Raw genomic sequence first — 25,420 nt, forward strand, 5'->3', positions numbered from 1 at the left:
GCTACTGGCATGAGAGAAATGGCCTGTCTAGCCGGAAAGTGTGGGTACCACTCATACAAGGTTTTAACTACACAAAGACTCAGGAAAATGGTATCAAATTATGACTATTTTAAAACTGCTTTAAATCTCTAAGGGACAGTACTATTTGAAATTTAAGAAGTTATAATTCAATTTAGCTGAATGGTCTTTGGAAGTGAAAGAAGCAAAATAAATTTAACCTTTTTCTTTCTATGTAATAGGGTCTGTACAGGATGTAACACAGAGACTAAATAGTTCACTTTTAGTTCATATTTTTAATTCATTCAGATTAATTTTTTTGAATGTTCAAATTCAGACAGGTCCTGGGAGGCCAACTAGGGGCACCGGCCTTACTTGAAGAAGAACATAAAAGTCTGTGACTAGTCCATGATCTAGAAGGATAACCTGCTATAATTACTAGAGCTACATTGACTAGTATAAAGATGCAAGTGATTTCTCTAGAATTTATTTTGTACATTCTGTAATTTGCACTGCTGATGAGTAATTAATATTTTCAGATAAATCTCATTTTCCTTTTCCAATGTCATAGTGCAACAGTATAGAGCTTACCAAGACACCAAGCAATTTCTCAATAGCAGCTCTTTAAAATTTAAAAGCACCTACTAGTATAGATAGTGGACATAGGCTCATTTTGAGGAAACTCTTCATGGCACTGTTCCCAGAATCATTTCCACACAGGAGCACTCCACGCACAGACAGCAAATTAAGGGGTATGCTGCCCAGCAACAGAAATAGAAAGAAAAGACTCAAGCTCCTGCTCCATTTGCTGGGCTTTTTATTTCTCATGATCATTATTGCAACTGGGCAGTGAGGCAGCAAGGCAATAGCTAGTAACCTCTGTTGAGACTTCTCAGTCTGGGTTACTCACTGACTGGATTCTCATTCCTTCTTTCTTTAGATTGCCTGCCAGGATGTTCTGGCTGTCAAGAGAGTGAGCAAAAGAGTGAGAGAGTACCTCTCTTCTCTATGGTCTTGACTTTCATTGAGCTGCTTCCCATACTTACCTTTTTGTATCTCTGGGGCTGTGTGGTTCTTCAGGCACTTCCAGTGTGAGTGGTGTGGGCAAACAGTCTTCGGCTTATTACAGAAGATCATATTTATTGACTTACTGAGCTGTGCAAAAGCTACTGTTGTAACTATACAATTAGATCATATGCAAAGTTCATATTTGGAAAAAGTACGGGGGGCCCTCCTTGTGAGTTACCAATCAGGAAGGGGAAGTAGGTAAGGCATGTTTTACAGACCTCATTCTTTCCATAAAATAAAACCACTTAATAATCTTCTGCATTCACACCTATATTCTCCATTTAGCTTATAGCATCAAGTGGTTCTCTACAAGAGGAAGACAATTAGAGAAGTTACATGACAAAACAAAAGTAAGTGAGAATTTCTGTGCAGAATATAAATGCCACTTAAACATTTCTGTCCAAGTCAGTTCTGGTCAGGTGACAATGGAATTTCATTCCTACACACAGGCAAAATATAATTTGTATCTCCCTTCCCAGATGTGTGTTCTAAGTATTCTAGTATGCTGTAGGGTGAACTTAGATGAGCAAGAATTAACTGATTTTAGTTTTTTAAAAAAGTAGTACAATTTCTTCTTACAGTAAAGCAAGACCCCACTTAGTCCAAGTGCATTGGCTACAGTTTTATGTGTGTTCATTTTCTTTAGTCAGCTTGTCTGCCAAGAAAATTATACCACCTTAAATTATATGAACAGTGATTGTTGGATAGATCAAGGATGCTGTAGAGTGGTATATTTTTGTGTGATCTGATGTACACACTGCATTGGGTGGATATTATTGGGTACAGTACCCCAATATTATTAAATATAGTTCCACTGGTGTCCCTAATAGATGTGTACCTAGCACAGCACACTGCAGGATCACCTTTTCATTCCATTTCATGCCCACAGCAACATTGGCTACTTCACAACATTTGTGAGAGAAAAACAAAAATTATGCTATTTTTACAGTACATCCTTAGCCACAATAAGGTAAAGACAAACTCATGGCAAGAGGATGGGATACTAGAACAAACCTTCAATAACTAAATTTTGAGCAAGGACTGAAGCTTTGTGCTTCAAAGGTCAGATTTAAAAATTAATTTTCTTATGGTTTATCACACTTTGGTAACATGAAAGTGCCCCTTGCACAAATCAGCCAATAAGAAAGGGATGTCTTTTAAGACACCTGTGTTCCTATTTTTGCTTCAAAGCACCAATGATCAAACTAGCAGAATAAGATATCATCTTGGAGTCTGTAGCCAGTATATGAGGAAATGAAGGGTGTTAGGTTAAGTTCAGTCTAAGACCTTCATCCTATTTATTTATTTATTGTAGTTGTTTTTCCAAGGAAAGAGCTACATTTGCTTTGAAGCCAAAGACCTGCACACACATATGACAGGATCTGGCACTTTTATTTGGAAGTATGTTCCACTAACATGCATTTTCCTTTTTTTTTTTTTTCCCCTTTTTGAGACTTTCCTTACCTTTCCTGTCAACTACGTGATCTGATCTAGTAGGCTCTGAGCATATGTGCAAGCTACCACAGGGCACACTAAGAGTTGTGTTTCATACCTGCTCTTCTGTGTTAACCGGCACTGGGTTATCATGAAGTAACTGCTGTGGTTCCAGTTTACAACTTAGCAAATGAAAGTCTGACTTGTGTGCTGACACAAAAAGATACCTTTTCCACAGAATTATTTATGGCAAGGGCTTTGCTCCATTTAGTTTTGGGGTCTGGTTAGCTCTTTTAGGGCAGTTAGTCTGCTGTGTTGTGGATACTATTTTGCTTTGCCCATTCACAGTGGTTGCCTAAAGGTGCCATTTTTCTAGCTTATTATCTTAGGCTAGCTGCTTCTTGTGAGGTCCACGTCCTCAGGTCCATTTGTCTGACCTCTTTCCTTGTGTATGCAGCTTGCAATCCGCTTCTCCATCTGCCACTGACGGCATCAGGAGCTCACTGGCCGAAGCCTTTCCGTTCCCGTCTTGGGGATAAATCTGTATTCCGGTATTTCCTCAGCAGACTCCAGGGCACATAACCTTTCTAGCAAAAGAGAGCATTTGTCTCCACCCTCCAGGGTAGAGCCTTCTGTTAGCCATGGTCTCAAAGCAAGTTGCACTAACAGGTTTTAGTGAGATCAGCTATCACACCATCTCCCATATGGCCTTTCTTCTTGGAAGCAGCACAGTTCTGCTGGATGAAAGAACATTTTAGGTACCGTCCTGGGTGTGCCAAACTTTCAAATTTAGCTACATATCTGTATGCCACATGTCCAGACACATCTGGGTAATGTGTGAACATTTCCCAACACTGTGTCTCAACATCCTGCCTTACTGAAGAGGACACATTTCAAGCCAATGTGCTGGGCTTTCATAGCAAACTTTGGTATATGCTATTAGTCTTACAACCTGAAGGACAGCCAATATTTGAGCCTTTTTAGGTCCTTTTGATTTGGAATAGAGATGAACTGGTAGTGGGCGATGCTCAGCACAACCCTGGTCACAAGGCTGTGCAAGTCTTGTTTACACAAGGAGAATCAGTCAATCTGAGTGTCTTTTTGTGGTCACACCCTTAGCACACCAACACTACGAGCTCAGAGTTGTCTCCTGTGTAAGCTGTTCCTGACACAACTTTATTTACTCGGTTCATCTCTGGGTCTTTGGTGTGTTTCTTCATATCAGTCTCCCCCCTGCTCATGTTAAAACAAGTGCACACCCTCTACAAGAAACTCTCTGCTTCAGTCATTCAAATTCTTAAGCAGCTGTAGTTTTGAATGAAGTATGTGCTTAATTCTCTCTTACAGCGCTTGCAAGTGAAGGATTGTGGTCGCACCTGCCAGTTTCAAGAAAAAGCAACCCTACCTGTCACATTCCTAGTAGACTCTAAATAAATTGCAAATTGCTGCAGGACATCCTCTGCAGTTCCTCTTCAGTGATATTAGATTGCTCAGCTCTCACAGTTTCTTCACAAAAGTATCTCAAGTATTAATACAAGTATTAATACTCCCTCTCTTTATCTCCTTAGCGCTCATATTTATGCTTGTATTTTTTCCCGCATCTCCTGTATTGTCTGTGCATAACAATTCGCAAGGATGCAAACAATTAATCTATAAACACTACTAACGGGAACGGCACATTCCTTCTCCTGGAGGGGAGCAAGGCTCTCAGTGCTCAGAGGAAATGACTGTCAGGAGTTACGTAAAATCAGAGTGGTAATGGAGGGGAGGAGGAGGGCAATCTTTCTATCTTGAGTTTGCAGGCTGTGGAAAGCTATATAGGTATCCTGAAGCACAGCCATCTCTTTTTTAGCACTACAATCTGGCTGGCTGCAAGAACTTTCCCTTTTAAAGCCCGTTTTAAGGAAGGCACAAACAATAGGTGGTCTGCAGTGTATAAAAGAGCAGCTCAAAGACCAGTTTGACTGCTTACCTAAAGCATGGTAATTAACACAGATATGGAAGAGAATGTACAGAATAGGAGGATGCTTTGCAGGAAATGGGTTTTTCTTTCCCTGTGGAGGAAATGCCAAGGTGCATAGAGGTAAAAGACACAGACACAAAATTAATTTAAAAGGTTGTGACTGTCCCCATTTCAATTACACTTTTGCTGTGACGATGTAAAGCTAGTCTGCATGGGATCAACACCTGAGAAAAAAATATGTAGAGGGGAGAAAAAACAAGTATAAAGCAAAGGCAGGGAAAACACAAGGACTGAAAGCTATGCTGACTTGAAGACCTGATTTGGAGCACATATGATTCAACAAAAAAGCTCCTTTTGGTTTCAAACATTTTGGTCGAGGACTGGCTGCACTGAGAATCAATGACTTGCCAACCATTTCTTACTCAGCTAAGGGGTCTCCAGCTGCAAGAAAATGCTGTGGGTGGAAAATGCATTAGCAAATGTTTTGTTTGTGTGTTTGTTTGTTTTTAACTAGGAGTGATTTGAATGCAACTTTTAAACAAATCCCCCGAGGTACTCACCTTTCCAGTTCTGTTACGTCAAGTTTATTTTATGCCGCAGTGTGCTGTAGATACAGACTTCAACCAAGCTGGGCAACTTCCCCATCCCAGCTGCTCTCACACTTGCTCACAAAGCTGCAGCAGCTCACTGGCTCGCCAAACTCGTTCTGGCAGCTGCAGGGGGAAGGGGAAAAAAAAATCATAGGGGAAGCTCTGTTTTTCCTTCAGGAACTCAGATGTTCATTCAGCCTTAAGTCTTATAGTGCATTACTAGGCTAGTCTATTGCTCCTGGGCATAGCAGCCCATTATATTGTGAATTACAACGTGGGGACTACCTTTTTTGGCATTTCCCAGTGGAGACAGCTGCTGTGGGGCTGGGGGAAAGAGAACCCCAGCACCTGCACAAAAAGCTTGTAGCTGCTGAAGAGATACAAATCTACTTTAAACTGATTAATAAAGCGGGAACCCTGTCAGTCTGACCATGCTACTTTAACCTTGCATTATCTAAAATATTACTTCAATCTTAGTTGGAGCTAGGCCTGCGCAGCGTATTTTTCTATATTTTACACATGTAAATGTTACCTGCATCACAAAAGTTTACATACACTTCATGTACACCCACGGAGCACTGCGCGGGAACACGGGCAGGCGGGTGTCTGTGAGGGACGCCCCCTGTGGGCGACATCCCCTCCGGGGGACAGGGCTGCCGCCGCAGCCGTTAGGCGACCCCTCGCCCGCCAGCCGCCCCCGGGGGAGGCCCAGCCCACGGCGTCCTCCCGGGGCCCGCAGGAGCGTGTGGCCAGGCGCCATGGCCTCCCGCGGCTGCCGCCATCTCTCGTGCGGGTAAGGGCGCTGGCGTCAGGCGCCTCCGCGGCACCATGGCAACGGCAGCCATGTCGAGCGAGGGCAGGCGACAGGGCGAGGAGCGTCCATGACGGGTGAGGGCGAAATGGCCGCCGGAAGGGGCGGGCGCCCGAGGGGCGGTGCTGCGTGACGTCTCCTCAAGCAGCACACGGATTGGACCGCCGGCGGCGGCAGCGACTTCCGGTGGGCCGGAGGAAGGTGGTGGCGGAGGCGGCAGCTGTTTTTGGGGCGCGTATGGGGGGTCTGTGGGGTGGCCGGGGCGGGCCAGGTGTGTGGGGAGGGGCGGGCCGGGAGGTGGGGGTGGGGTGCGGGTGCGGGGGGGGGTGGCGGGGGCGGAGGCACTGTACACCCGCGGAGGAAGGGTTGGGCCTAAGGGAGAGTCCGTGTGAGGGTGTCGCGGGGAGTAGCGGTCGCTGTGGGGCTGCCCGGAGGTACGGGTGGGGCAGCGGCGGGTGTGGGGCTGTGGGTGCCCGGAGGTGCGCAGTAGGGGTGTCCAGGTGCGGGCGCGGGCGGTGGTTGTGGTGTGGGAGGGTCCCGGGTGTGCATGGGGTCAGTGGCGGGAACGTGGGGGTCCCCACTGGGCGTGGAAGACAGGAACAGGTCTTAGGGCACGTCCCTGAGTGTTTGTGGGCATCAGTGATGGGGAGTCAGTGGCGGTTTGGGGTGGGTTTCTTGCTCTGGGTGAGGAGGAGTCTCTGGTGGGCGATGTGGAGCTTTACGTACCCATGTGGGGCAGTGTCTCTGGGGGAAATCTCCTGGATTTGAATGGGTGGCCACGACAGGTTTTTGGGGATCTCCAAGGGCCTGCGGATTATATGAGCAAACAATGAAAGTGTAGAGAGTGTTTGGTGTGTGTAGGAGGATGAATGGTGAGCTTTGAAAGGTCTGTTGGCTAGAGATGCTGCGAGCATGTGAAAGGGCTCAAACGTGGTTGGTGGGCATGAGTTGTAGATGAGTGGCTAAGCACTGAGCCTGGGGAGGTTTGCTCTCTGCAGGTGACTGATTGATGGTGGTCAGAGTAGAGGACTTTTGGCCAGTGGTAGGTGTGGGGAGTGCCAGGGGGAGGTGTATTTTGTTTTCTCTGTAAGAGGGTTTTAACCATAAGAGGAGGATTAAGATGAAGCTGAGTCCCTGGTAGGGGAGGACAGTCAATCTTTGGTGGGTCAGTGTGATCTGTTTGGAAAGAGAAGAAAGTGAATAGCATAGGACTGAGAGTAAGGTTGAGTTCCTAAAGGAAAGAGAGGGTCTGTGGTCATGAAAACTTAGTGGGGCAGGTCCTGGCGTACAGTATGTGAGGATGTGAGTAGTGGGGAGAGGGGGAGCTAGAGCTGTGAGGGATGGTGTCAGCAGCCAATGGAAGAAATATTTTGTCCGTGGACAAAAAGTGTGAAAGGCAGTAGTCACTGCTGGCTCGCTGGACCGATAGGTCGCAGGTGTTTTTAGTGACAGCTGCTCCCCCCAGCCCCTCCAATGGCCTGTTCATTAGGGAGAGCATAACCTGGGGATAAATAGTCTTCAAACATGTCTGCGTCTCTCCTGATACACAGGAAAACTCTTTAAATGAGTCTTTACAAACCTTGGCTTGCAATCACTGTTCAGTTCCATAGGATTTGTAAGATCTTTATGAAAGCTCTTTACAGGGCTCATTTTCAAGGTGTTGCTGCTCTTGGCTTTAACTGACTTTGAATGTTGATGTAAAAAGAACAATTTGGTTGGTATGAAGTGAACTGGTGCCACATCTACACAGTCTCAGTCGCCTGTTAAAGTCTAACCTAGATCATTTTTGTTAATACAGAGAGAGATCAAAAAAGCAGAGACTGAACCTGCATGAAGATTTTTTTCCAAAGAGCGTGATAAGGTACAGCGCTTCCATTTTAACATTACAGAGCAGTGGACTTTTTTCCCATCAACTTGCTGTTTGCAGTGCTAATCCTAGTGGACTCTTTTAAGACTTAATGTTTGACTAGTATTTTCCAAAACCTTTTGAGTCATATGGTCTGTACTGTGTTGGGCATCTTGTTGTGATGATGGATCAGTATGTTAAAAACCCTAAATTGAGTTGATTGTGTGGGGGTGTGTTTGCTGGGTTTTTTTAATAGTGTTCTTTAATGTTCAGGAAGAACTTGGAGAAGGTGGGAGTCTATATGCTTCAGCCACCATGTCAGGAATTGGCAATAAACGGGCAGCTGGAGAGCCTGGCCCTTCTGCACCTCCAGAGAAGAAGGCAGGGGTTGAAGATTCAGGGACCACAGTGGAGACCATTAAGCTCGGTGGTGTTTCTTCAACGGTATGTCTTCCTTGCACACCCCCACTCAACCTCTTGCTTTTTTTCATTTGGAAACAAAAATATCTCTCTGCTTTCTGTATGAGTCCAGTGATTTGGCTTGTGTGCAATGTGCCCTGACTTGTGCCTCTGCACAGGAGGAGATGGACATCCGGACCCTACAGACCAAGAACCGGAAACTAGCAGAGATGCTGGACCAGCGGCAAGCCATTGAAGATGAGCTACGGGAGCACATTGAGAAGCTGGAGCGTCGGCAGGCCACTGATGATGCCTCTCTGCTGATTATCAATCGGTACTGGAATCAGGTTAGTAACATGCTTTGTTATTTTATATACATTGTTCTCTTCTGTCTTCTGTTCCACTGCACTCCTTTTATTCACATCCATTCTTTATCTTGTCTTGCCTGTCCCATCATTCAGTTTGACGAAAATATCCGCATCATCCTTAAGCGCTTCGACCTGGACCAAGGTCTTGGAGACCTTTTGTCTGAAAGAAAAGCACTGGTGGTGCCAGAACCTGAACCAGACTCGGACAGTAATCAGGAGCGCAAAGATGAGAGGGAACGAGGTGAGGCACCTGGCTGGGGACAGTGGAAAAGATGAATTTCGGCTGTGGACAATGTTGATGTCCCTTTCTAAAGGGTGACAGAGGCTCTCTGATTGTGAAGACTAGTGATATGTTGCCTGCCAGAGCACGTTTACTTTTTTGCACCTCCTTCTGTTCCCAGGGGAAGGACTGGAGCCGGCATTCTCCTTCCTAGCCACTCTAGCCAGCAGCACTAGTGAGGAGATAGAATCTCAGCTGCAGGAGCGTGTAGAGTCCTCCCGCCGTGCTGTTGCCCAAATTGTGACGATGTACGACAAGCTGCAGGAGAAAGTTGATGTGCTGTCCCACAAGCTGAATAGTGGAGGTATGACCAAGGTGGCTGATCCCTGGCTGACACTCAAGAATCCTGATCTACCCCCAGCTTAGACATGATTCCGCATTGTAAACATTAAGGCCTAGTCCTTCTCTTGCTCATTTATTTTTCCAAAATAAATTGACTTAGCTTTCCAAAACCTCTAATAAAGACTAGTACTATATGCTAGAAGTGTATTATAACTGCCTCTAAATTTGAATGCTGAGAACTCTGCCCAGTGTGTTGGGCTAAGGAAGGGCTTGTTTCTGCCACTAGTGTATTCATGTACCTGAGAAATTAGAGATTACAGTTGAACCTTATCACCCAGCTGTCCTTAGCCACTGTGTAAAAGGCTTCATGCTTACAAGTGAAGAACTGAAATCAGTATTGCAAACTGATGTTGGACTCCTTCTCATTTGCGGTTCAGTAAAAGGCATAGGAATAACCAGCTCCTCAGTTTCCACTGAATTTTGAGCAAAATGGTAGCCATCTAATGTCTTGGTATGCCTAGTGTAGCTGTCAGTTTTGAACACAAAGCAGAGTTCTGTAGAAGAAGGCCGAATGACTAGCTTCTGAAAATTAATGTAGCAGATTCAGTTTACACTCAGATGACTCTCTGAAAAACTTCATTAGGTTAAGGTTAGAATTTTAATCTTTTGAATGAAAATTTAGGTGGAATATCAACTCATCCTTGGTTTGCCTTCTGTCCAGAGTGTTCTATATGCTCTGATCAAGGAGCTCTGGCAAGTCTAGCATTGGTGTAGCGAAATATTACCTTCCTTAGTTGGCAGTCTTAAAGTCTGTAGTAGCATTGGCATTAGTGCAGTGTGAGCCTGTACTCAGTTGCTGTAATTGTCATCTGGTATGTTAGCTCAAGCCACCTGTTGTTGCAGGTTTACGCATGAATTTGATCTGCATTAGGGTGTCACTGGGTTACAAGGGCATGTTCTGTGTTGCTGATACTGCCACAGTTGGAATGATCTCTGACATTAGGGGATGGTAACTGACAATCAGAAATGTGTAGTACGTTAAACTGCAAAGCCTTTTGCTTAGTGAATGCAAGTTAAAGCTCTGTGGCTGGAGATCAGACCCTCGGGAACCACCTGCTGCAGAGATACAGTAAGCAGAAGTTAAAACCAGAAATTTCTGTTTTCTTTTTTCTCTCTTTGCTGTTCAAGAATTAAAAACAGTCTTCCTTGATTTCTGTTCATTTCCTTTTCTTTATGCATCTTTCAGATATTTCATTGATGGAAGAAGCAGTCCTGGAGCTTAATACCTACCTCTCACATGAAAATGGACGGCTGCAGGAGCTGGCTGATGTTCTGCAGGAGAAGCACCGAATCATGTCTCAGGAGGTATAAAAAGGAGAGAGAAAGAAATCTGCTTTGGGATCCTGCTTAGAATAATTTTTGGTTACCATAGTTTGGAAGGCAAATTATTGCCTCGGAGAGGGAGAGGAGCAACACGGTTTGAAAGTTGCCTTCTGAACAAAGGTTGTGGAAAGGGTGGTTGTTGTGGAGAACTGTACATAGATTTTCTGTGTAATTTGGATTGATTTGTAACAACATCACTGAATGAAAGAGTATAACCAAACCAGTGAGTTGAATGAATTTAATTTTAAAAGAAAACAGAGCAGAGGAAGTGGTAAGGTGATGCTAAGGTGGTTGTGTAAACACCTGAGACACTTGACGTGACATCCCTGTCATTTCAAATTCCTTGGTTTCTCTGGGTCATGTATGAAAGTGTAACGACATTAATTACGAGATGATCCCAGTCATTAAGGGGTTCACGTTATTGGCAGTATTTGTTTCAGCGGTTTTAGTTCCTTTAAAAACTGTGTTAACGTTGGCCTTGCTCAGTGTTACACCACTAAGCACTTCAGTGGTCTGTAGAGCAGATGAACATACGGATTGAAAAGATTTTTAAAAAAAAAAAAAGCTTTTGAATAAGCTGAGGTTGCTGCCTCTGTACTCTGCCAGATATTTCCAGCTTCTTGCTCTTTCTCCATTTTCAGTTTTGTCATATTTTCATTACTGTGTTAGGGTTCAGCCAGTGTAAACTTCAGGACAGTTCATTGAATAGTCTGTCACCACAGTGAAAGATGGGTGGAAAGCACATGAATCCAGGGTATGATGAATAAGAGAAAAATTAATACTGAGCAGTCTCAGAAAATGTTGGTTCTATTCAGTATGCTGGCTGAAACACTCTTTTGATTGCAGTTCTCCAAGCTGCAAGAGAGAGTGGAGACAGCAGAATCTCGGGTGTCTGTTCTGGAGACTATGATTGATGACCTGCAGTGGGACATTGACAAGATACGCAAAAGGGAGCAGAGGCTCAACCGGCACTTAGCAGATGTTCTGGAACGAGTAAGCACCATCCTCTTTGCCAGGAAACTAGAGAAATGGGTGTAGTTTTGAGATGTGTGATATCATCTTATGGTACCTTGCTGTGAGAAGTGAGGATCTGTAGTGTACAGTCTTTGGTCTCGAATATGCTGTATCAGCAGTCTTGGCATTTAATTGAGTATTGATGAAATCTGTTGCCTTTTTTGTAGGTCAATTCCAAAGGCTACAAGGTGTATGGAGCTGGGAGCAGCCTCTATGGGGGCACAATCACCATTAATGCCCGCAAGGTAATGTCAAGGGCTTGGTTGTGGGCAAGGGGAATAAGAAAGTCAAGGAGAGCTTGTGTGTAGGGCCATAGATTGCAACAGAATTTAGATACCTCCTTTGCCACAAATCTGGGTGACTCTGGGCAAGCCATTTTGTCTGTGTACAAGTTTCCTACTTATGAAATGGACCTGAAGGAAGTGGACTGTCTCGCTTGGTAATGTTACCTGACTGTTAAGTCTGTAATTTCTGTTACTGTATAAACAGTTACTTAATTAGTACCCTCAGTAGATACATTAACGTTAGGATTTACAAGCAGTTTATCCCCAACAGTTTGAGGAGATGAATGCAGAGCTGGAAGAGAATAAAGAGCTTGCTGGGAATCGCCTCAGTGAGTTGGAGGAGCTACGGCAGGATCTTGAGGAAGTAACAACACAGAATGAAAAACTCAAGGTGAGACATCTGTACCTATTTGAGGATGAAGGTGTTCTATGTGGTTGGTTGCCCTCTGTCTTGCTGTACTGTGTCTCCGGAAAACCTCATTAATACTATTCTATTCTGTGCTTGCTCTTTAGCTGGGTTAGATTTTGTACAAGGTACAATTTAGCAAGTTTGTGTGACTTACACTTGCAATTCAGTGCATAGGTGACACCAGGTGGTCATCACTGGAAATTGTAGTGGGTTCTTATTTCCTGTTTTCCATTCTGGTCTATTCAGTACATGTTAATGATGTCTAGTTAAAAGTAATTTCACCTCTTTACAAGTATTGACCCCTCTTCCACCTTTCCCCTGCCCTGTGCAAGTGGAACCAGAGAACTGAAAAAACTGGGGAACTTGTGTAGGAGAGCTCGGCACTTGAAAGAGTTGATGAACTTAAATCTTTCCCAGTGTGGTAGAATGGATAGATAGGAAACAGCATATGAGTTTCTTATGTTTGAAAGGTGGTAACACAAAAAGCTGTGACTTTATAGTACATAAGTATATGATATAAAGAATAATCTAAGTTTTATCTTAGCGATCAATAGATCTCTTAGCCTGTTATAAGAAATGTCTGAGCTGATAACCTGAGTTTCAGAGATGAGATTCCAGAAACTGTCTTGAGGCACCTCTAAGTTTGGTTTATCCACATGAGTTTGTTGTGAGAGAAATACCATTTGGCTTACAACTTTCTTTTTCTCTTAATTAGTGTTAAGCTGTATGTGTGTATATGTGTGTCTTTCATCGCTGATAGTCACAATCATTTGCTAACTTCTTTCGGTAAGGAAAATTCAGATTCTGTACTTCTGCTTTCTCTCATTTCTCTTCCTTTCAGTCATTATGTCTCTTACTGGTAGAAAGCTAATGTAATGCCTACTTGCAAATGTATTTTCTCTAGTTTTCTATCATACTTTTCTATGTGTCCATCTTTATTGATTTAGGTGATTATGGTTTTACAGTAAATCCATTGAAAAGGTATATAATGTTTTCCAAGCTCATATCTTCGAGAGAAACTATTGCAGAACCTGAGAATCAAAAACTTTTGTCATGTGACTAGGCAAGAGAAACAGCCTAGCGCATACAGAGAAAGCATAGACTTTTAAAATTGATATTGAAGCGTATCACTTGCATCTGCTTCACAACAATGCTATTAAAATTCTACTTTTGTCTTTGCTTGTGGCAGCTTGATTTACTGTTCTCCTACCTTGCAAAATAGATGCCAAAGACAAGGAGATAATTTTTCTTTCTGTGGCATTTCCTTGTGTCCTGACTAGGTTGAGCTGCGACGAGCAGTGGAAGAGGCAGTGAAGGAGACCCCAGAATATCGCTGCATGCAGTCCCAATTTTCTGTTTTGTATAATGAGAGTCTTCAGCTGAAGGCACATCTTGATGAGGCCCGCACTCTGCTTCATGGCACCCGCACCACACACCAGCGCCAGGTGGAACTAATCGAGGTAGCACCTCTGCTCCATCAGACTAGGAAACATTGTCATCTGATTGAGCATCACTGCTGGGTCTGGGTGGCTCTGGGAATGCTGAGGAAATTTATCTTCCTGGCAAAGATTCATCTGTTCTGGTACCTCATGTTGATGAGGTGACAGATACTCCAGGGTCACGGCACCAAGTTCTGTCCCCTTCTTACTCCTCAGAGGGATGAGGTCAGCCTTCACAAGAAACTACGCACAGAGGTGATTCAGCTCGAGGACACCCTGGCACAAGTCCGCAAAGAATATGAGATGTTGAGGATAGAGTTTGAACAGACACTTGCTGCCAATGAACAAGCAGGTATGGAGTTTCTCTGCTGTGCTTAAAAACAACCAGCCAACCCCACCCCCCCTTCCCCAGCCCCAATGCCCATTAGAGGCTGCACTGCAGCCTGGTTTGATTCTTTGTTATTGTTAAATACTTGTTATGGCAGGTCTCTGTCTCAAAAAACAAAGCTCTTCACATGTTTTATGGGAGGCCAGTTCCATGTTACCTGACTTCCTTTTAGATATTGCAAAATACATACATTTTGCTAATAATTTGGCTTACGACAGTATTTTGCATTATTAAAAATTACTTTCTGGTGGGATTCATTTAAAAGTCTGGAATGACAACCTGGATAGGAAACCAGCAATTTTCAAATTTCATCAGAGGAAATAAAGAAATTATTTCTAAAGTAGCATTTAAATCATAGGTATTTTTTGTAGCATGACACATTTTCCTTAGAAGCGTGGGAAAAAAGTAATGTTAAGGGGAAATTAGGACTGGGAGTTTGCAAGGACTTACGGTTGCACGTAAAACTGGCATGTGCAAATGTGTTGTGTTGCTCTGTTGTGTGGCAGAATGATAATAGTCTTATTTTGGTTCTTTGCCATTGTCACTTAGCTTGTTCTCCATCTCCATGAAAGTCCTCGCAGAAGGTTAAGGTTGGCAAAAGTGTGGTTTGTTACAGTTGTGTTTCTGTTTTTGTAGGCCCAATTAATCGGGAGATGCGTCATCTCATCAGCAGCCTCCAAAATCACAACCACCAGCTGAAGGGAGAGGTGTTAAGATACAAGCGCAAACTGAGAGAGGCCCAGTCTGACTTGAGCAAGGTATCAGAGCAGGAAATGCCAGAAAAGAGCAGAAAGTGCTTAGGAGAAGGGGGAATGCTGTCACCCTTGCCTGCAATATCAGCGTTTCTGATGTGACATGCAGGATGCAATGTAATTTTCGGTGGTGCTCTACACTCTGCTGCTTCCACTTACCAAATGAATGGTCTTCCTTTGTAGCTGTATAGTGCTCGATGAAAAGTAGTAGCAATTAAGGAGGGGGCATGCAAGCATGTATCTGGGAAGACAAGGGAAGAGGGATAAGGTAGATTTCTGGCCAAGAACTTAATGCTTTTTTTTATTGTGTGTCTTCTTTCTTGCTATTCCACAACAGATCCGCTCTCGCAGTGGTAGTGCTCTCTTACAGTCCCAGTCCAGCACTGAAGACACAAAGGAGGAACCTCCAGAGATCAAGCAGGAACCTGATGATCCTTCTGCCCAAGCGTCTGTCCCCAAGGCTGCTTCTGAAGATGTTAATGAAATGAAGGCCAGGCGAGATGAAGAGGAACGGGAGCGGGAGAGACGGGAGAGGGAAAGGGAACGAGAGAAGGAAAAAGAGAAAGAGAGAGAGCGAGAGAAAGAGAAAGAAAAGGAAAAGGAACGAGAGCGGGAAAAGCAGAAGCAGAAGGAATCTGAGAAGGAGAGAGAGTCCAAAGAGAAGGAGAAAGGGAAGCATGAAGATGGAAGAAAGAAGGAGGCTGAAGCGATCAAGCAACTGAAGGCTGAGCTCAAGTAAGAGTTGTTGTCTCTCCCTTTCCTGCTTGAGTAGTGCCCAAACTGGGGTGTTTGTGTGAGATGACTTGCAGCTCACTCTTATGAGATTAGGTTCACTAAAGGGAAGTGAGAGGTTTCTGGCACCCTCTATATCTGATTGTAATTTGGACAATGTAGTAACATTTCTCCTATGACAGCCTAAAGCATGAATTACCAAAACAGATGCTTCATGGTGTGGGTCGAGTAATCTTTATTTGTTGCCGTCATAACAATTGTGTAAAGCTTTACAGCAGCAGGTTATTAATAAAGGGCATAGTAGTCTTCCCTGTCTTCTTGGATCAGTAACAAAGCAGAGGTGGATAGTTTGTTGCTTAACTATTAGGGTACATGTTTCCTCCCCACACCACTTCCCTTGGCTTTTCAACCCATGTGCCTGAACATGTTTCTTTTCAGCCTCCAGCCTGTACTCCTTGGCTATTTAACATTACCAGGGTCAGATGAGCCAAGGATGACTCCATATGCATACCATGTGGGAGACGGAAAGAATATTGTTCTGACTCTTGTGCTGGATGTGTAACAGCCTAGCTTTCCTGCAGTGTTCTCACAGTTGTCTATCTCCCTGTCTCCAGGAAGGCCCAGGAGAGCCAGAAGGAGATGAAGCTGTTGCTAGATATGTACCGCTCTGCCCCCAAAGAGCAGAGAGACAAAGTGCAGCTGATGGCAGCTGAGAAGAAGGCAAAAGCTGAGGTAAATCTCATTTCTCTTCCCTTTTTCTCATTGGCGTGTTACTTAACACTTCTTTTCGGATACTCTGCACCTGAACTGTGTTGGTTTTGTCTTCAAAGTGAGATTGTTCTTCTTCTCATCTTTGCCACTTAGAATAGAGATTGGAATGGTCTGGAGATGAACAGGGAGATTTTGGGATGCCCTCCTCTGGGAAAGGATGATCCCTTTGCCCAGGCTGAAGGACATGGCTCCCGCTTTCTCAGTTGCAGATTCAACCAGTAGTGAAGCTGAGCACATGTCCCAGAGACATACGCACACAGAGGACACTGACCCAGCCAGACTGCCACAGACAAGGTGCTGCCTTTGGTAGGATGTACATATAGGACTCATAAAACATAAGCATAGACAGACAAGTACCCTTCCTCCTCTTCAGCTGGTAGAGATACAACATCACTAGTGCAGGCACACACACAACAATCTCTAGGTTCACACGCACACACACATTCGCAGATCCCTCAAGTACCAGCACAGCCCTTCTGCCTGCCTGGTACCCCCGTGATCCCGGGCCTTCTTAACTTCTTCACATACAAGTCTCACCTGTTGCTGGCACATATTCTCTGCAGCACACATACACATGGGGTATAGAGTGACATTACACAGATATAGTTAAGAAAATATTTAATAAGAAGATACAAGAAGATAGCACAGGCTGTGGTGACCATGCGCAGGGCTGAGCCAGACAAGTGTGTACTGACTGCCCTCATTTTACATGTGACCAGCTCGTTTTATAACCTTCTCTGTCTAACCCCAATTTGTTCACCCGTGCTCTCCCTTCCCCTGCACGTCCCTCCTGGGTTTGTACAGGTCTGTCGATTCCCACAGCCCTCCCAGTTCAGGATCCACCCCTGGTTCAGTTTTAACAATTGCAAAGTCGAGGTTGATCTTCCTGGAAGTGGTGCTTGTAGTTTCTTGGTAGCCTATCAGCTATTGTGACTGGGGAGGTTTATTTCTTTATTTGTCTCCATATTTGTTTTGTCAGGTGTGTGTCTGTATATTTTGTTTCTGGTTTCCTCCTTCCCTGCCCCCCATCCCCACCCTTAGTTTCCCAATTGACAGGGTCCACAGTCCAACCTTGCTGGAATAAACATTCTCAGACTCTTACATGCTGTCATCAATTAGTGTGACTGACCAGGTTTGGTTCTCATCACTGCCTCCCTTATCATTTGTCTGTCAGGTTTGTGCATCTGTATGTTTTGTTTATGGCTTCCTCCTTTTCTTATTATCCCTTTTTGTATTGAAAAAGGTCCTTGAGCAGATGCCCTTAAAGGAGCAGATGCTCTCTGTTCACATACCCTTACATATACAACTGCAAGAGACTGATGTTCCTACTCTGATAAAAGATGTTATGGAATTTTCAAAGGTTTTGAAATAAAGATCTTGGGCTTACAGCCTATCTTAATGGTCCATCTGCCAGTAATACACTGTCCAGTCAAGATGAGATGGGTTTTCTTTTCCCATGCCTTGAAGGCAATTTCTCCAATGTTTCAGAGGATCGTGGAGAAAACAGGCTCTTAACAAAGTTCAGGCCACGTAGTTGTCTTCAGTGTCATTTCTGTTTTATCCTTGCTATAGCTGGAAGAACTGAGGCAGAGGGTGAAAGAATTGGAAGACAAGGAGAAAAAGGAGAGTAAAAAGATGGCTGATGAGGATGCCCTCCGCAAGATCCGAGCAGTGGAGGAACAAATTGAGTATTTACAGAAGAAACTAGCCATGGCTAAGCAGGTGAGAAGTTTCTGACAAGTTCTGTCTTGGCTGGAGCACCTGGGAAGGAACTGCCTTCAGGTTACAGCCAGGAAGATTACCTGAGAGAAGGAATTTCTGTCTCTGTATGTGCCAGAGATGTGAGTTTTGTCCCTGTTTATTGAAGGGGAAAAACACCAACCAGCCAAAAAACCAACAACGATCAAAAAAACCTCACAACACCAGGGTGTCACAAAGCTCATGGTGGAGTGTGGTGGGGAACGTTTAACTGTTTGTGGCCTAGGTGAAGAGCACAGGGGAGAGATGGATGGATCAGCCTTTAGGGGAGGAGGTTACAATTTCTTTTTAAAAGTATTATCTGCACAGTTCATATAATTAATACCATGACATACCTTCTTCCACAAAAAAGGGCTTAATCTAACAATAAGAGAGCAGGATATCTCAGTAGGGGAGAAGCAGGCCAGTGACTTGACATGTACTTTTTTAGAATTCAGATTCTTTTCCTTATAGTTCAGAACTGTTCTGTCTTGTCACTTACTCCTTTAATGTTGAAATGGCCTAAGTGAGTTTAAGGGGCTTGGCAGCCTGTTAGTTGGAAGCCGTTGACTTGTGCACATGTAGAATTCTTGGCCTAGTGTATATGACAGCTGTTCAGCTAGCTGCCTGAAGTTGGGAATCGGTTTCTGCCCAGGTCTGGCAACGACTGTGTCACAGGTGATTTTGCCAGCAGACAAGCCACAGTCTGAATGCTTGTGGAGATGACCATCTCTTTTCTACACCTTCTAATTCAGGGCATCTCTGCTGTGGTGCAGATTTCTAGGGAGCGCTTTTTTCGGGTTGCTGGGAAGATACTGTTCTCTGATAGTGAGACATCTTCCTTCATCTGCGCTAGGTTTGGTGTCCCTGAGTAAAATGTTCAGGGTCATTGTAGGGGGTACAGGAGACAGTTTTGCCAGAGCCTGTGATTCTTTTGCAGGAGGAGGAGGCCCTGCTGTCAGAAATGGATGTCACAGGCCAAGCCTTTGAAGACATGCAGGAGCAGAACATCCGCCTGATGCAGCAGCTCCGGGAGAAGGATGATGCCAACTTCAAGCTGATGTCGGAACGCATCAAGTCCAACCAGATTCACAAGCTGCTGAAAGAGGAGAAGGAGGAGCTGGCAGACCAAGTTTTGACACTGAAGACACAGGTAACCTGGGAGAAGGAGACAGGATAACAGAACTGATGGGGGGAGGTGGAGGTGGTGTGGGTTAACTCTGGTAGGCAGCTAAGCTCCATGCAGCCGCTTGCTTGCTCCCCCACAGTGGGATGGGGGAGAGAATCAGAAGGGCAAAAGTGAGAAAACTGGTGGGTTGAGATAAAGACAGTTCATCTCTATGAAGAGAATTAACTGTATCCCTCCCAAAATCAGTACAGGAGGGAATGTTCCCCTAATCAACTTAGGTATGCTGCATAAGACTTCAAAGGGACCTGTCTTAGTAAGAAACAGAGACTGCTGTATGCATATAAAATGTCCTACAGGTTCATTGCTATGGAAAGCAGGAGGGAGAAGGAAAGTGGGAAGTAATTTTCCTGTTGTAATGGTACTTCTACATATATATTCTGCCATCCTGGGAACCAAGGTTCACTGCCTTGCAGCAATTCTCTAAGCCACCTTCCAAAAATAAGACATCTTTGTTGCGAGTATTTGACTGCTAAGTTTTGAAGTGTTCCCCGGAGACGTTGGAATGCAGCTCTTAGACTGCTAGTCTGTCCATTCAGGGAGAAAAAGGCAAGCTGAAGAGGTACTCCTTGGTGATGGGGAGGCAGGGATAGTTTTAGCATGAGGCTTTAATGACAACTCTGAAGACCTGCAGAACATGAATTTCAGTCCTTCTGTACCTCCTCTCTCCCTTTCCAAGGTGGATGCCCAGCTGCAGGTTGTACGTAAGCTGGAGGAGAAGGAACACTTACTGCAAAGCAGTATTGGAACAGGCGAGAAAGAACTAGGTCTCCGAACACAGGCCCTGGAAATGAACAAACGCAAGGTGAGTGATTGCTTGATTTCCTCTTGCATTGTAAGATGGAGTTGTCTTGCGGGAAGCATAGGAGGCCCCTAGCTCTCATTGGTATTACAGAACCTGATGTTCCCTGGTTTTGGACTAGTATACCAGAAGGCTGAGGGGTCCTGAAGAGAGTTCTGATTCAAGTGTTGTAGACTGGTGTTTCCTTTGATAAGGAGGAGCAGGTCATAGGTGTTTCTGTGAAAGTCTGATTAGGGAGCTGAAGTAAGATGCCTTTAAAAGGAAGCCTATTGTGAAAGAAGAGGCAGCAGCCAGATGAAGTTAACTGGGGTCAAAGCTTTTATAGGAATGGTGGGGTAAGTAAAAGGAAAATATGGCTGGGGAATGTTAAGACCTTTAACAAACGTCTAAGATCAGTAAAGTAGGTCTGTTATGAGCAAAGTAAGACTAAGGCTCATGGTTGATCCTGCCTTTGTTGTCATTCCTGCATTTCTACTAGAGATTTAACATCAAAACAGACAGAAAGGAAAGCAGAAATATCACTGTGAAGAGGAGATGGGGGGAATTCAGCACAATCACTTGTGCTTAATATGACAATCTTTGGTATTGAGGGAATTTGGCCAATAGATTTATTGGTGCAGGGACAGTTAGAGAGTGATAGGAGACCTGGTGAAGAGAGATGATGATTAAAAAATAAACACTTATCTTGCAGTTCTGTCTAGTTCAGCTATAGAACTGCCTCTAAACAATTTAGTAGAGAATATGTAGAACGCTGAAAATACTTGAACAAGAAGAGAATTGTGTGGTCGTTAGTATTTTTCTAAGTGATGTGCATTGCAGTGTGACGGGTTGGCTCTACTGAAGAGGCACGTTGAAGCTAAATTATTAGAGCTTGTTAATAATAAGATATTTTGCTGTGGAAGTAATGTTTAGGGAGTAATTCCGGTTATTACTTGAAGTACCAAAATTAGATTGAAAAAGATGTCCAACAGGCCGGTGAGTATTCTGTGAGCAGTCTTGGATTACCAGGTAGAGGGACTAGAAATCACTAAAGCTATTTTTCCATGTTTGGTACTTCTATACTGGTTTTCTTTTTCAGGCCATGGATGCAGCCCAGCTTGCAGATGATCTGAAAGCCCAGCTAGAGCTGGCTCAGAAGAAGTTACATGACTTCCAGGATGAGATTGTGGAAAACAGAGTAACTAGAGAGAAAGAGATGTTCAACTTCAAAAGGGCTGAGGTATATATCTCATGCACAATCCGTCAATATCTGTCTGCTTTGGTGTCTGTCTCCTTGTACATTGAGCTTGGAGTGGGTTTCAACTATACTACTTTTTTGGGGTCCACTTTCACTTCGATTTCAGCTTCATCAGGTCTTGGCTCTTTCAGGTTTTGTCCACTGATAACAGACAATACATGTGGCACCAGATGATAATGTAACCTGCTGTAAGTCTGTTGGACTATCGGGGATGAAAGTATGGGTGGACTGACTTAGCCAGCTGCACTGTTGGCCAGGTGCTTGTTCTCTTTGGTCTCTGAAGAAGCTGTGACAAAGAATACACTGCTCATTTATTCAGTCTCTTGTTTTTATGCAGGAAGATATTTCTAGGTTACGCAGGAAGCTGGAGACCACTAAGAAGCCTGACATGGTTCCCAACTGTGATGAGATATTGATGGAAGAAATCAAGGATTACAAGGTGAGTAGCTGTCTCTATCAGCTTCCCTCTTTAACTCGACCTTAGTCAAAAGGCTGTGTAGTCATGTTTTCAGTATTTGACATCTCTTGTCTGTACTTTGGCATTGTAGCCCTATCTTGCACTGAAGAAACCACCTTCTCCTTATGAGAAATGGAAGGACCTTCATCTTCAGTCATCTTTTAACATACCTAGTGCAATGCAGTGGGCCCTCACTATAACGTTTGTGTCTTGCAGGCCCGCCTGACCTGCCCATGCTGTAACATGCGCAAAAAGGACGCTGTGCTCACAAAGTGCTTTCATGTCTTCTGTTTCGAGTGTGTGAAAACTCGCTATGACACCCGGCAGCGTAAGTGCCCCAAGTGCAATGCTGCCTTTGGTGCCAACGACTTCCATAGGATCTACATCGGTTGATTCTTTCCACTGGAGTGACGGAAAGTTGCTGCTTATGCTGACGACCCAGCCTCCCTCAATGTCTGTGATTGTCACCTTTGGGGCAGTCAGTGCTTCTGTCAGCTGATCTGCAGTCTCTTCTGGGAAGTGTGGTTAGGGTATGGAAAGAAACAGATTCTGGATCTTGGTTCCTTTCTTGTCCCATTTCTTTTATTCTTGCCCTCAGTTCTTGTGGATTCTTTCTGCCCGAGAGGACATTTCCCATCCGTCACTTTCACGCTGCCAAGTTGGGAACATCTAACTCAAGTCCTGCCTTGATGGGATGGAAGCTGTCTGTGGTGCAGCAGCGATAAATGAGGCCTTTATTTGAGGAGTTTGCTTTGCATGTTGATTATTAAATCCCATCAAGGTATGGTAGTATTTCTGAGAGTGAATAGTTGCCCCGTTAAAGGGCCAAATAACAAATGAACAGGTACATTTGTAGACTTCAGTGGACTGACTCCTTAGACATGTATCTTCCTAAGTCAGGGCAAGAATCTGTGAAGGCTGGTGCATTACTAAACATCCTCCCTACCCCCAAAAGCAAACGCACATCTTGGTATCCAGAAGAGGAGAAAGGTAAGACATTGGGGAATCTTTGAAAATAGCATTCCACTGATGAACCCTGGTTGATGTGGACATCTTCCCCTAGGTTGAGGCATTGCTGTCATTGTCCTTAGTTTCCAGAAAAGAATGTGTAGGGGTTACTTTGTTGCAACTTTGCCACAAAGATTAATCTTGTAGCGCACAAAATCTAATAAAAGCTGTTCAGGTTCTTTTTCTGGTTTTCTTGCCTCTGGTAGCATCTGTCTGTGCTCCTGTCCTTTGTCCAGTTATTGGAAACATTTTTCACAAGCTTTACGCTTCTAAAGTAGATTAATTATTTCCTTCCTCTGCTTTGAAAAATGGTTAACTAAACCTTTGTCCTTTTTGGCTGTATCTTCACTACCTTATTCTTGACACAACAGAAGGGCCAAGATGCTGGGTTATTTATGCAGTCATTTTGTCATGGCCGGTGGGAATTTTGTGAAAGGACATGGCATAGGTTATAGTCTCTGTGCTCCCTGTAGTGCAAGGCTGTATTTGAAGTCTGCTCCTAAAATCAAAATGCAAAGTCATTTATTTACAACGTGCCTTCATAGGGCACAGTGTTTTTCCTGTAAACTTAATTTTCCTGGAAGGTGCAACTGTCAGAGATTTGTCTCATCTGTGTCCCTTCCCTGAATCATGAAATCTGTATTACCTTCGTGTATTCACTGTAGGAAATAATAGAAACAATAGTAAAGTGAAAGTGATTAATCGCAGACTGTCTTATAGTATGCATTATTATTTTTATCTTTCTGAAAACATTCAGAAAATATGAATTAAACCTTATAAGTTATTATGAATCCTGAAAAGTGAGAAGGAACACATGACCCTATTTTTGCAAGGGGAAGCTGGGATGCTGAGAGTTTGTGGTATGGCTTAAGTTCTGTTGCAGCATGTGTGGAAGAAGTGAAAGCAGGAACTCTCTCTGCTTTCACTGGAAGTTGCTCCCTGGATTACAGTTTGTGATGTCAAGTTGGAGAAAGAATGGTGCATTGGGAATACTAATGCTGATGGTAGATTTTGTGGTACAAATGTGGTACAAATGACCAGGATCTGGGTCACCAACAAACATTGTCTGGATCTTCAAACAGCTTTGCTATAACAGCAGACTTCCTTTTACAGCTGTGAACAACAATTTGACTTAAACAGCCCTTGTAGAGGTGCAAAGCCCCTTTACTCTTTCCCAGTCATTAAGTCACATCACGCTCCTACTGCAAATCAAGCTTGAAACTTTTGTGTGTATACTGGCAGTGTTGGGTTCACTCTGGTCACAGTAGGAAACAAACACTTGGAACAGTCTGGATTTGTTTCACAGATGAGGAAAGAGAAAACAGGAGTTTCCAAACCTCATGAAGAAAAATGTATTTTCTTATTTTAAAATAATATTTTATTTTAAGCTCAGAAGTCCTTGAAGCTAATTTTGGAAGTGACTAAGTTTCTCTTTGTGATTATAATTTAAACATTGAGAAACAGTGAAAATTTTAGATGGTCTGTTTTGACTTGCCAGAATGAGTGGAAATAATTAAAAGTTTATCAAGACTAGAAGCATTTTGGGGTAAAAGGGAAGGGGTGACAAGTATTCTTTATCAAAAATGTCTAAATTCAATGGCTGAGCCAGAGTAATTAAGTGTAAACAAAGAAAAAGCCTCATCTACATTCTCCAGTGCCTCTTCTGCTTGTGCAGTCTGCAGGTATTGACATGTGATACTCCCTATCCCATAGAAAGCTACGACAGTCTTTTTTTTCTGTCTCTTGTGGATCAGGCTGGAGCAATAGTTGAGTAAGAAAATAACACGCCAAAATGTGTCTCTGTTGGGCAACAATAACTTGGACCTTCTCCCAAAAGGCTTCTAGCTGGTGCTGCAGTAATTTGGAGCAATCCCTCTTCTACATTTGACATGGGAGTAGCCCCTAAGGCACCCACCAGAAATACAGATTTTTGCTTAACATTCATTATTAGGTGGTTGGCATTTTTTCACTTAATTTTTTGTTTTTAAATGAAGAGTGATTTGTTGAAAGATTGGGTGTTTGGATTGGAACTTTGAACTAAAACATTTTTCTTTAGGATATCATTAGCATTTTCAATTGCTTTTACTTAAAAAAAATCTTTTTCTGGGCTCATGCATGTAGAGAGAAGGACATAACAAAGTGTTGATAAATGTACTGATAAAATTGGGCTGAAAGATTCCTTTCATAGTGTTTGTCTCATAATAATGAAAAAAGCAGTGTTCATCTCTTCTAACCAAATGATGCTGGAGGTTGTAAAGTACTGGATGCTACACAAATAAAAAGCTCTTCCTAAAAAGCTGATTATCTAAATGAGGGAGGGAGGGTAAGGGAAGGCAACAACAGCAACCAAAGTGACTTGCCTGTAGTCATCTAGCTTGTCAGGAGCAAGGAAAGAAGGGACATCCTAGGTCTTTCAGACCTATCTGATGTGCAGGACTCTGGATCCCACTTTCCTGTTTTATGTCCTAATTACTCTTTCCTGTGTTACTGACTGTATGGAAAGAAGCAGACCTGCTTGCTGCCCAAAAACAGAGGCCAAGGACTGAGCAGGGAATAGAATATGAACATCTCTTGATGAGGCTAATTAGTCTGGGTATCACTGCTATCAGCTTTTAGTGGTCCATGCAGAGCTTTTCATTTGCAAGTGTTTTTCAAAACTTAAAGGTGCAAAAAGGTAGGATGCCTTTTTCAAATCCCAAAATACAGTTTCAGATCTGCCCGTAGCCTTTAAACCATGCCTGGTGAGAACACCACGCCTGGCAACATTCCCACAGGTGGCTGGA

At 43.7% G+C, this 25,420-nt stretch overlaps 1 protein-coding gene across 4 annotated transcripts; it reads left to right on the forward strand.

The window, feature by feature from the left end:
• The first annotated feature begins 6,035 nt into the window (after window positions 1–6,035).
• Window positions 6,036–24,847, forward strand: RNF20 (ring finger protein 20). 4 transcript variants are annotated; one of them, XM_072860646.1, is made up of 21 exons: window positions 6,036–6,094; window positions 7,662–7,724; window positions 7,983–8,153; window positions 8,288–8,455; window positions 8,570–8,717; window positions 8,878–9,060; window positions 10,285–10,403; window positions 11,268–11,414; window positions 11,603–11,680; window positions 11,991–12,110; window positions 13,409–13,588; window positions 13,784–13,919; window positions 14,592–14,713; window positions 15,045–15,442; window positions 16,054–16,171; window positions 17,783–17,932; window positions 18,888–19,100; window positions 19,813–19,938; window positions 21,014–21,154; window positions 21,492–21,611; window positions 21,846–24,847. In XM_072860646.1, the coding sequence occupies exons 3-21, from the start codon at window positions 8,025–8,027 to the stop codon at window positions 22,020–22,022; spliced, it is 2,973 nt and encodes a 990-aa protein (XP_072716747.1). In that variant the 5' UTR covers window positions 6,036–6,094; window positions 7,662–7,724; window positions 7,983–8,024; the 3' UTR covers window positions 22,023–24,847. The 4 variants fall into 4 exon arrangements, with proteins under 4 accessions (XP_072716747.1, XP_072716751.1, XP_072716748.1 ...); XM_072860650.1 differs by having other exon boundaries at window positions 21,510–21,611; window positions 21,846–24,845; XM_072860647.1 differs by having other exon boundaries at window positions 6,046–6,064.
• The last annotated feature ends 573 nt before the right edge of the window (window positions 24,848–25,420 follow it).

The sequence above is a fragment of the Ciconia boyciana genome, chromosome 4 (assembly GCF_034638445.1).
Source record: "Ciconia boyciana chromosome 4, ASM3463844v1, whole genome shotgun sequence".
NCBI classification, from domain to species: Eukaryota; Metazoa; Chordata; class Aves; order Ciconiiformes; family Ciconiidae; genus Ciconia; species Ciconia boyciana.